At 37.3% G+C, this 12,798-nt stretch overlaps 1 protein-coding gene across 9 annotated transcripts in view; it reads right to left on the bottom strand.

Moving 5' to 3' along the window:
• The window catches only part of RBBP8 (RB binding protein 8, endonuclease), a 117,146-nt gene that overhangs the window by 25,380 nt on the left and 78,968 nt on the right, over positions 1–12,798 (bottom strand). For all 9 annotated transcript variants that reach the window (XM_073006428.1, XM_073006426.1, XM_007974465.3 and 6 more), the window contains 6 exons: positions 10,992–11,089; positions 9,285–9,397; positions 6,675–7,566; positions 6,467–6,593; positions 3,330–3,418; positions 2,030–2,144 (listed from right to left, as the gene is read on the bottom strand). In XM_073006428.1, the coding sequence (XP_072862529.1) occupies positions 2,030–2,144; positions 3,330–3,418; positions 6,467–6,593; positions 6,675–7,566; positions 9,285–9,397; positions 10,992–11,089 (1,434 nt within the window). The remainder of the gene's footprint in view (positions 1–2,029; positions 2,145–3,329; positions 3,419–6,466; positions 6,594–6,674; positions 7,567–9,284; positions 9,398–10,991; positions 11,090–12,798) is intronic.

The raw sequence follows: 12,798 nt of genomic DNA on the forward strand, positions 1-12,798 counted from the left end.
CACAGAGTAGGTGCATGAAAATTTTCTGAATTGAAATACTGGCAGTAATATGGAATTTTTATTGGTATATTTCATTTTAAACCAATTCTGAGTGCTGGAAAAGTTTTACCTTATGGGGTAAATTTTTTTTTTTAATATAACCTCACTAATGTCTCCCATTCCATGTGCTGTTCTTACAACATGATGTCAACACTCCTCCCACTGAGTGTCACTGAGGGCCTGTTCATTTCACTTTATGCCTGTGCAGATCTTTGTGACACTATGTTACCTCTGAGGCCATAAAAATGCCACCTACTTCTGCTTTGTTCTGTTGGGGTGCCAACTCTGGGAACTTATCTTCCATGTGAAGAGGAAGCTCAAATGAGCCTATGTGAATAAGCCCTGAGAGTGAATGAGGAGATGCCAAGTCACTCTCCAGCTGCCCAGCCCTCTGCTGTTTCAGTTCCAGTCACCATCTGCCTACAACTGCATGAGACCCTGAAACAGAACTGACCAGCCAAGCCTTTCCTGAATTCCTGAGCCACAGAAACTAGGAAGATAAGAAAAGCTTTTGTTTGAATCCTCTGAGTTATTCCAGTGATTCATTCATTATGTAGCAATAGTATCCACAGCACTTTATTAGCCAAAATTATCTCTGTAATTTCATTAGTCCAAGTGCTAATTTCTCTTTCACATGATACTTGCTTCAAATAAATTTGAGAAACTATTGTCTTCTGAGTAGATTTAAAGTAGGCATACTTTAGATTTTCTCTTTTCTACAAAAATGAGAAAAACATGATCAGAGGCTAGTACCAGGAAGAAAATAATCTTAAAAGCAAAGTATCCTCTTAAGAAAAGTTATTTAGTGTCATACAAACCATAAAATGGCAATAAACTACTGTGAAGGTTTTTTCTTTTAATAGGTATTGGCTTCTCTACCTAGGTAACCATCTGCTTCATCATATGGTTTGTTATATGTCATTGAAAAACAAATAAGGCAAAGACTACTAAAATTTTCTTTCATTTACTGCATTTAAGGCAGCAATAGATATGCCGATTCAGAAGAAGCCAGAGCAAGACTATTTTATTTTTTGCTCTGAGCAGGTAGACTACAGAAAATTTAGCAGAAGAATAAGGAATGCATACCCAGCCTCAATGTATTTGGCTTCTAACAAATGATCACTGGGGAATGTCTCTGCTTTTAGCACTGCTTCCCCATGTGGCAGACCCTTGCCCTTCAATACATAAGGGTGATAAACGACAACTGTTCCTAGTCTAGCTGTTCTCATGTCATGTGCCCTACAGTTAGGAAAGTTGCTAAGGTAGTGCTAACCAAAATCCTCCTATTGTTCTCATCTCTTCTGGAAAATCAAGACTTTGGGTGAATAACTAATAGATTCTCACTACAAAGGGTTGTAGGCCACTAATTTGGCCAAATTGCCTCATCAGTAGAGGTGGAATACAGCAGATTAACTCAGCATATACACTATGATTCTGAATGTTAACCTGTAAAACTATACTAACACTTCTCAGTAGATTTCTCCTTTCTTTCCTCATCAAATTCCTTTGGCAAACGTTAATTCTAACACAGGACTCAAGACTTCCTGTTATACCATTTATAAAAAATTGTCTACACCAGGGATCAGCAAATTTTTTTCTTAGAGGGTCAGAAAATAACTATTTGAGGTTTGTGGGGCTATAAGGTCTCTGCACCAACTACTCAATTTTGCAGCTGTATGGAACAAACAGCGATGGGCAATACATAAAGAAATGAATAAGGCTGTGCTCTGGTAGAACTTTATTTACAAAACTGGTAGCTGGCTGTCATTTGCAAATCCCTGAAGATATGAATCTTTTCTGAAATGAAATTATTTTGGTTAAAGACTTTTTTTTTCTGACGTACTGAAACTGAGCCTAAGAGGAACCTAATAGAGCAGGAAAAAACCTGGTGTATGGTGAAGAGGTCACTTGAGCTAATCAGTGCAATGGGACAACTACAAACTTCACACACGTTTTTTATTAAAATAAAAAACAAAAACAAAAATCTTACTTGAACTTTTTTCTCCCTTCTGCTCTTGCTTCTTCATTTTTAAGAGAACGGTTTCACTAACCAAGGTACAGTCCATGTCCACTGTTTCTCCTCCTAATTTTGACTGACTGCCATCCTGAATGAATATTTTAAAAATCAAAAGTTTTAACAATTATTCCTTTATGGTCTTACATTTAATTTTTACAAAACATTTTGGTAAAATATACATAACATACATTTTACCACTTTTAAGCATTAAGCTATATTTACTTTTATACTTTACAAACAGGTAAGGATTTAGGTTTTACTGCTTATAAAACATTTTAGCTTTAGTATAATCAAGCCTAGGAAAAGAAGGACTGCTGCCAAGAAAAGGGAGAATTATTTACAACTAAACACCCTTGAACTTTTCCTGCCTTTCTTTTCCAATCTGCCTCATAGTAATGAACATCAATGTACACTAAGAACAATTTCAAAAATTAAATTTAATTTCTTGATAGGCATATATTACTCAGTGAATGTTAAATACTTTGTTATTAATATGCTACCAAGTGAAAGGGAACTTCTGAAACTACACAGAACCTAAATACAAGACAAAAAACTATTTCCGCTATGAATTTTAATTTTTAAAAAATACAGTATTTTTAAAAATAGTCGACTTGGAAAATAAATTTTATGGTACATTATTTTAAAGCTAATGAAGACATGATGAATTATTTTAATGAAAGATAAAATTATATAAGACATGCAGCATTTTGCATTATTTTTATTTATGAGACAGGGTCTTGCTCTGGTTGCCTAGGCGGGATGTGCAGTGGTGTGATCATACCTCACTGCAGCCTTGAATTCCTGGGTTCAAGGTATCCTCCCAACCTCAGCCTCCCAAGAAGCTAGGACTACAGGTATGCAATACCATGCCCAGCTAATTTTAAAATTTCCTGTAGAGACAGGGCCTTGCTATGTTGCCCAGGCTGGTCTCGAATTCCTGGCTTCAAGTGATTCTCTCTTCAACCTCCCAGAGTGTTGGGATTACAGGCATGAGCCACGGTGCCTGGCCACTGCATTCTTTTAAAAACTGTATTATTATATTAATATTTTTCAGCAAAGCCCTTTAAAGTCAGAAAGTATTATTACCCTTTAAAAAAATACCATAAAGTTAGAAGAATAAGCATTTTTATTTCTTAATTTTCTGCATAAATACATGTAGGTTTTAAGAGGTATCTGACTATCTTAAGGTGACAGAGTGAGTCACGAGAGGAGGTTGACTAACACCTCATTAGAACAAGAGTCAAATGAGTTTTGGTTTTACTTTTTAACTTACCTTTGTATCTATTACAGTAACATCCATTTTATACTGAGAAAGGTCTGCTCCCGGATCTATACTCCACTGGATATTTTCAAAGGATACATCTTAGGTAAAGGGAAAGAGCAAGCAATTAAAAAACTGATTTCAAAAATTCTCATCACTTTAAAATATTATGAGACCTAAAGAATATAAAATTTTTGCAAACCATATGTCTGGTAAAGGACTTATGTCTAAGATATATAAAGAACTCTCAGCTGGGCGCGGTGGCTCACGCCTGTAATCCCAGCACTTTGGGAGGCTGAGACTGGCGGATCACGAGGTCAGGAGATCGAGACCATCCTGGCTAACACGGTGAAACCCCGTCTCTATGAAAAATACAAAAAAAAATTATCCAGGCACGGTGGCGGGCACCTGTAGTCCCAGCTACACGGGAGGCTGAGGCAGGAGAATGGCATGAACCCGGGAGGCAGAGCTTGCAGTGAGTCTGCACTCCAGCCTGGGCGACAGAGCGAGACTTGTCTCAAAAAAAAAAAAAAATTCTCCCAGCTCAATAAAAAGACAAATACCCCAATTAAAGATGGGCAAAGGATCTAAATAGACAGTTCTCCAAAGAAGATATACAAATTGCCAATAAACATGAAAGGATGCTCAACATCATTAGCCATAAAGGAAATGCAAACCAAAACCACGAGATGGCAAAAATCAAAAAGCTATAACAAGCGCTAGTGAGGATGTGGAGATACTGGAACCCTCACATACTGCTGGTGGAAATGTGAAACGGTGTAGCTGCTTTGGAAAATAGGCAGTCCTTCAAAAGGTAAAATGTAGAATTGGCATATGGTCCAACAGTTCCATTCCTAGGTATAATCCAAGAAAAAGGAAAACATACATCCACACAAAAACCTGTATGCAAATGTTCATAGCAGCATAGTTCACAATAGCAAAAAAGCGACAACTTAAATGTCAACTAATAAATGCCTAAAATATGGTATACTTATATAATAAAAAAAAAGTTATCCAATAAAAAGAAATAAAATGTTGATATATGCTGTAACAGATAACTGAAAACATTATGCCAATGGAAAGAAGTAACAAAAGATCATATATTAAATGATTCCATTTATATGAAAACTCCAGAATAGGCAAGTCTACAACAGAGAAAGTAGATTCACCGTGCCTAGGACTGTGGAAGGGATATGGGGAAGGAAAGTGATGAAAATGTTCTAAACCTAGACTACAGTGATGGTTGTACAACTCTGTGGGTATATCAAACCACGGAATTCAACATTTTAGTGGGTGATTTTTATGGTATGTGATTTGTATTTCAATTAAATTTTTTTTTTAAATTAAAAACTATAACATTGTCTGGTGGGGTTTTCAATGTATGTAGATATAATACACAGGAACTACATAAAGTCTAGTTACAGAACATGAAGTGGTACATTAACTCCAAGTAGACTGTAAAAGGCTAAGTAGGTATACTGTAATCCCTAGAACAACCATGAAAAAAATAAAAACAAAAAGCTCAAAAAAAATCATGAATGATAGTGAAAAAAATGTTTTCATATAGAGACTAAAACACTTACTGGAAAAACAACTAATGACTGTGTTTCAGGAAAAAGGGAAAATAAACCCAGAATAAAGGAATAACTTGCCAATTAAGAATACAAGAAAAAATACTGTACTTGAACTATAGAAATGTTTGGTGGCTGAAAAAAAAAAAAAGAATTACTTTTTTAAAGATAGCAGGCTGGGCGTGGGTGGTTCACACCTGTAATCCCAGCACTTTGGGAGGCCAAGGCAGGCAGATGGCTTGAGTCCAGCAGTTCGAGACCAGCCTGGGCAACATGGCGAAACCCTGTCTCTTCAAAAAATAAAAAAATCAGTTGGGTGTGGTGGTGCGTGCTTGTAGTCCCAGCTATCCAGGAGGCTGAGATGGGAGGATCCACCTGAGCCTTGGAGGTCAATGCTGCAAGTGAGCCGTGATCATGCCACTGCACACCAGTCTGGGTGACAAAGTGAGACACTGTCTCAAATAATAATAATAGTATTAATAAAAGATAGCAAAATTATGAAAAGATACCTATGTATCTTAGGGCAAACAATTTTTTTTTTGAGACGGAGTCTCGCTCTGTCACCCAGGCTAGAGTGCAGTGCAGTAGCACCATCTCGGCTCACTGCAAGCTCCGCCTCCTGGGTTCACGCCATTCTCCTGCCTCAGCCTGCCAAGTAGCTGGGACTACAAGTGCCTGCCACCACGCCTGGCTTATTTTTTGTATTTTGAGGAGATGGCGTTTCACCGTGTTAGCCAGGATGGTCTTGCTCTCCTGACCTCGTGATCTGCCTGCCACGGCCTCCCAAAGTGCTGGGATTACAGGTGTGAGCAACTGTGCCAGGTCAACAATGTTTTTAAAGGAATTTAAAAACATATGTAAGTGGCTGGGCATGGAGGCTCAGGCCTGTAATCTCAGCACTTTGGGAGGCCGAAAGCGGCAGATCACGAGGTCAGGGGAGCCAGACCATTCTGGCTAACACAGTGAAACCCCGTCTCTACTAAAAATACCAAAAAAAAAAAATTAGCCAGGTGTGCTGGTGGGCGCCTGTAGTCCCAGCTACTCAGGAGACTGAGGCAGGAGAATGGCGTGAACCCGGGAGGCAGAGTTTGCAGTGAGCCAAGATTGCACTACTGCACTCCAACCTGGGTGACAGAGCGAGACTCCGTCTCAAAAAAAAAAAAAAAAAAGTATATAAGTATATACATGAATATGTTTACAGATATACGTGTAAATGCAAAGAAAAATGACAAATGTCCTATGGGGTGACGAACAAAGTTTAGATAATGAACATTCTAATTTTTATTTTTAAAAATTCTGTACAGTTTAAATTTGTTAAAACTTTTGTAAAGAACATAAACAACTATATAAAACAAGTAAATTTACAAAATCAGATGTAAAAGTAGGTATCAAAAGATCTCAATTCATTTTTTTCAAAAAGCATAAGAACAGAAAAATCACCAGTAATATGTGAGAATCGTCCTATAAATACAGATACATGAAGGAAACAAATTTTTTTCCGAAACAATTCAATCCATTTAAAAAAGTAAATAATGACATTCAGTTTAAAGTCATTAAAAAAGTGGAGATCCTGTTTACCTTGGTTGTTTTGTAGAGACCTTATTTTACCAGTTCTACATGGATTTAACTGAAGAACTGATGCAAGTTCACATCCTCCATGGACTGACCTGGTTTGTATTTTTATTGGCTCATGAGAACCAGCACCCTAAAACACAAATAACTGTTAGCTCTAAATGAAATCACAAGCTACCATTTTAATCAAAATCCTTGAACATTTAACACAAACCTTCATGTCATCTAAAACATTCTCAGTCTCCAAACTTTCATGTGGACGTAGAGGAATTTTGAAGACAGCATTTTCTTCTTTTATCTGTAATGCTGGTTTATTGTCTGGAGAGAATTTACTCAAGGGCTGAAGGATGATGCATTCCTGTAAAGATTCCTCTGGGGAATCTTTGGGCAACATGCAGTTGCCATCCGAGGCCTTACGGCTTGAGGAAAAGCCCTTTGGAATGGTCTTCAAAGCCTCATAAAGAGTCACTTGCCTAAATTTGTTTTTAGAAGTCTCACTTCCTTGGCTTTTCTCTTGACGCTGAATAGCTGAAAATCTATCAGACAGATCCAGAGGTTTATCCATCATAGAGTCTCCATTCATGGAAAACTGATTATCCATTGGAAAAGGGAAAGCATTTTCTTTATCAAAAGAAGCTTGGGGGCAGCTTACTTCATGTTCACTTTCTTCCTCAGTTTTCTTCCTTTTGGATGTTCGGCTTCCCAATGATTTCAGGGGCTCCAAATGTTTATCGGAGTTAGAATCTTTAACGTATTCAGTCCTACCCTTCTCACCTATGGATTCACTTATATTTTTATTTATAAGTATCTGTTTATTAGACGATGACTGGATAATGATCTTGTTCACTTCAGACCCAAGACTCTGATGTGTGAAAAGGGCACTATCTTCAGATTTTGATCTAGTTTTCTCTAATCTAGATACACAAGTGTTGCTAAAAGGGAGTGTTTTCAGATGATTTTTTTTCCCAGGCTGTAAAAGAGAAGGGGACAAACTTGTATTCAAATCTAAACCACTTTTGATACTAGAGGTAGCTCCAAATACAGGAGATGACACTCGAGTAGGTAATTCTTCTTGAGGAGGAGTCTTTGAAGCAGAATCTGAAAATCTAAATAAAAAGTGATAACAACTCTTTAATACAGAATTAATAGTAAGGTCTTATCTACTACCTCTTAGAGGCAAATGATTAACCAAAATTTAAGACACGGTAGAGCTTTTGGCTTCTCTTCATTTAGATGACAAAAGAGAAGGGGAAAAGCAGAGAAAAATGACATAGGAAGTATTTCTCAATATCATAATATTCATATTTAAAAAATTTTTCCTAAGTACTTTAAATCACTTTATTATACAAAAAATCATCTTTTGCCGGGCACGGTGGCTCATGCCTGTAAATCCCAGCACTTTGGGAGGCTGAGGTGGGCAGGTCACTTGAGGCCAGAAGTTCGAGGCCAGCCTAGCTAACATGGTGAAACCCCGTCTCTACTGAAAATACAAAAATTAGCCAGGTGTGGTGGCACACGCCAGTAATCCCAGCTACTCAGGTGGCTAAGGCATGAGAATCACTTGAACCTGGGAGGTGGAGGTTGCAGTGAGCCAAGCCTGGATGACAGAGTGAGATTCTGTCTCAAGAAACAAACAAACAAACAAAAATCATATTTTAATAAATTCCACTGAGAACCTAAGTCCTTTTGTTATGAAATTTTATCATGAGTAACTCCAAGAAACAAAATTCTTCCACTACAGAATTCAACATAAATTAAGATTCAGCCTGTCTTTAGCAGAGGAAATATCCGTAGAAAGAGCAGTAAGTTTAAGTTTGAAGATGTGGGCTGGGTGAGATCTCTGGCTCTACCACTTAATAGCTGTATGGCCTTAAACAAGACATCTAACCTTTCTGGAGCTGCATTTTTGTAATCTGTAAAATAAACCAAAAAATGAGGGTAACACAATCTACTTTAATCAGTTACTAAGATGACAGACTGTGACATACATATATAGATAGATAGGTATCTATCTATATATCTAAAAACCAAAAGCTCTTTTAAAAAGCAAAATGCTAAATAAATACAGGTACAGTGGCCCTCCTTATCTGTGGGTTCTGCATCTGTAGATTCAACCATGTGGCTAGAAAATAATTTGGGTAAAAAAATCCAAATTTCACAACGTTCCAAAAGGCAAAACTTGAATTTCCCATGTGCCAAGTACTATGTTGAATCTTTGCAAATGGACTGGTATGTAGGCATTGTATTAGGTGTTATAACTAATCTGGAAATTACATAAAATATACAGGAGGATGTGCACAGGTTATACGCAATGATGATGGCCATTTTATGTAACGGTCTTGAGCATCTTTGGATTTTGGTACCCACAGGGGAGGGAGTCCTATAACTAATCCCCCACTGATATCATGGAATGGCTGTATTTATTAGTTAACAGATATTCTGAAATTAGTAAAAATGAGATGCAACACAATCTTGGAAGCTCATCCAAACTTCTAGATGCATTTTGTAGAACATCCAGTTTTTGGAAATATAAACACCAAAGGGATGACTGGCTCTTTAAAGGAGCAGAGTGACAAGTACTGGGAACAAGTTCTGCTTGACAGAAACACAGAAAGTAGCTAAAAATGATATCCACCTTTGTACTGCAATGCAAAAAAGCTCTCAATCAGTCAGAAACTAGGGAGACAATTTTTAAAGTAAAAATGTATATAACCAGAATAACAAACTATATGATGAAGGAGAGAAATGGTTTAATTATATGGAATTCACTGTAATGGGATCTCACCAATAGCTTATAAGTTTTCACCAATGTGCCTGTGATTACCTTAAACTATCTTCAGTATTTCTTGTAGATTCCTCAAAAGGCTGTTTCTTGTGATCTCCTTCCAGACAGTGGTAGAGCTCATCACCAAGGGGGCTCATGGGACCTTGAGTTTCCTTCAAGAGTAAAATATGAAGCACACCCATGTAATAGGATTTGTTCATTGTTAAAAAGGGATGAAGTACTGATATATGTTACGATGCAGATGAACCTCAAAAATATACTAAGAAGCCAGACAAAGGCCATATAACGTATGATTCCATTTACATGAAATACTCAGAATAGGCAAATCTATAGGGACAGAAAGCAGATTGGTAGTTGCCAGAGGATGCAAGTGGGAGGTGGAAGAATGAGGTGAGGAGAATGGGGATACATGATTAATGGGTATGAGGTTTTCTTTGAAGGTGATAAAAATGCTTGGAACTGGATAGAAGTGATAGCTGCATAATATTGTGAATGTACTAAATATCATTGAGTTGTACACTTCAAAATGATTGCTAATTTCACCACAATGAAAATATGAAGCACATTCTAAGTTTAAAGAGAAAAGCATCAGTGTTTTACATAAGTATATTCTACTACTGCATATAAAACTCCAATTCCAAAAAACAACATTAAGATGTGCAGAAGGGAATAGAGATAATTATTCATACTGATAGGAGATGAATTTAAAATAATCCTTTACAGAACAGTGCTTCTCAATCTTTAACATGCATACAAGTCAAATGGAGATCCTGTTAATGCAAGTTCAGTAGGTCTGAGATTCTGCATCTCCACCAAACTTCAAAAGTGATGCAGATGCTGTTGGCCCATGGATCACACGTTGAGCAGCAGGTCATTAGATTTCAGCTCCCTCAATCTATTTGGTGTCTAAGCTATGACTTGCCAGGTTTATGGGTAGGAGGGAATTAGAAAGTATTAAAACGCATTCAAAGTTCAAAGGTTAAAAACTACCCATTATCATTTAAGAATGAATTTAAAACTAGAAAGGACAAACAAATCCATATGTAATGAAAAACCAATTCAGGTTTTAGAAATTCAACAGCAAGACAACTTAATAAGAGTACAGCTGGATGTGGTGACTCACATCTGTAATCTCAACAACACCTTGAGCAGGAGGATCTCTTGAGGCCAGGTGTCTGAGATCCGTCTGGGCAACACAGTTGAGACCCCCATCTCTACAAAAATAATTAGCTGGGCATGGTGGTATATGTCTGTAGTCCCAGCTATTTGGGAGGCTGAAATGGGAGGATCACTTGAGGCCAGGAGTTTGAGGCTATAGTGCTCTATGATTGTGTTTGTGAATAGACACGCACTCCAGTCTGGGCAACACAGTGAGACCCTATCTCTAAAAAGTAAAACAAACAAAACAACAATTCTGAAATCAACTTAAAGGTTTAGGTCTATCTCTTAGATGAGGGCAAGGAGGGGGCATGAGAGAGGGGGAAGTGAAGAAAGTTGACAAAATCTCTATGCCGTGATTACTCCCCTAAATTTTGACTCAACCCATATCCCAAGAATTCTAGATTCTAGATTTCTGAGACTGCTGGGCTGGACAACAGAAATAGGACTTTCTAACAACATAAGTTTTGTTTTAGGCCTTTACCCAAGATCTTTAGATAAAATAATTCTCTTGCTTAATTCTCTAAGAACTGACTTAAAAAGATATAAAATTAATTCATGTTATTGCCAAACTAAACAATTACTTACAGATTCTTCCTGAATACCAAGTCCAAGTGTTTCAGCAACAACTGTAGCTAAATTAAAAGATGACTTATCAGGGGTACAGCTGCTTGTTCCATGTGTTTCTAAGAATAAATAATAAACCATTTTAATAAATAATAAAACCAACTTTACAAAACTAAAGAAGCTAGACATATTAAAATGACAAAAGAAAAAGGAAAAGGCTCATACTTTGTAAGATGGCACTAGACACATTTTAAAATTCTGTGCAAGAAGTCCAATATACCTACCATAAATGGTAATAAGTTGCAGGCAATACGTTGCTAAAATTTTCCAAGTAAATTTTATGTTTTTCCTAAATGAACTGAATGCAATAGGTAATTTTTCTTATTGCCACTGGGGAAAAAAATCATAACATGGATTTACAGTGGAATTATTGTGACTTATGTTACAGCATGAATATCAAACTGTATGTACAGTATCTTTCATGAAAACATACTTTGTAGGAGAGGTTGTCAGCACTGCATGTTTCAGGTTAAGATAACACATATTCATAAATCACCTATGTTACAGTATTTTATAAAGGTTTAACTCAAATATTTATGGAGCACTTATTATGTTCCAGGTATTGTGCTAAGCACTAGATGAAAAGAAAAGTTCTTGTTCTCAAGGAGCTTATACAGTTGAGAGGTAAAAAGAGAATTGCAACAGAATGTGATAAACATATTATAATAAAGGTACATAAAAGGGGTGATTCAAACATAGAATAAGGACTTCTAAATCTCTTGGGAAATCAAGGAAAGTTACAAGTGATGCTTAAGCTGACTCGAGAGAAGGAAGAATATGTCAAGTTAACTGGACTGGGACAGAAAGAATTCTAGGTATAATTAAGGGTCAAGATAAGTGAAATAAAATTGCTTGTTTGGGGTTTGCTATGCGTGGTTTGACTGCCAGAAGTCAAACTGCAGAAGATGGGAGTAGGACATGAACCCAGTTAGGTTGGTTAGGGGTCAGATTATGCTAAGGAGTTTCAAATTTATCCTGTAGACAATGAAGAGATGTCTAAGAGTTTTAAATAAAACAAATGCAATGTGTGGGCTGAAAAGGTATTTGTGGCTGTGACACTCACTAGCCAAGAAGCAATCACTAATAGGCAAGAGGACTAATTAGATTACTAGAACATGTTGTCTTGATGAGAGATGTTAGTAGCCTAAACTAGTATAATAGGGGCACAGAAGAATATGTAAAACAGATATGTAGGAGGTGGAATCAGTAAAACTTAGAGGCTGTTGAGAAAAAACAGATGAAGCAGAAATCTAGGATGACTCAAAGAGGCATGTATAGTGTCATTCACTGAGATTGCAAATGCAAGGATAAAGAGTTAGTTTGACAGGTTAAGTGTCAACTGTAGACATGCTGAAATTGAAGGATATCCCTGTAGAGATATCCAAAAGCAGGTAGACACATGGGTTGGGAATCCAGGAAAAAAGTTGGACAGAGATACCGGTTTGGGATTATTAGCATATGAATGAGAGAAGACTACTGACTCTAGGTGACATTCCTCCAGGAAGAGATAGAAAGTGAGGCCAGGTACAGCAGTTCACACCTGTAATCCCAACACTTTGGCAGGCTGAAGCAGGTGGATCACTTGAGCTTAGGAGAGCGAGACCAGCCTTGGCAACATGGTGAAACCCTGTTCTACAAAAATACAAATATTAGCCAGACATGGTGGTGTGTGCCTGTAGTCTCAGCTACTTGGGGGGCTGAGGTGGGAGGATCACTTGAGCCTGGGAGGTTGAGGCTGCAGTGAGCTGTGTTTGTGCCACTGCACTCT

This window comes from Chlorocebus sabaeus, chromosome 18, assembly GCF_047675955.1.
Source record: "Chlorocebus sabaeus isolate Y175 chromosome 18, mChlSab1.0.hap1, whole genome shotgun sequence".
In the NCBI taxonomy this organism is placed as follows: Eukaryota; Metazoa; Chordata; class Mammalia; order Primates; family Cercopithecidae; genus Chlorocebus; species Chlorocebus sabaeus.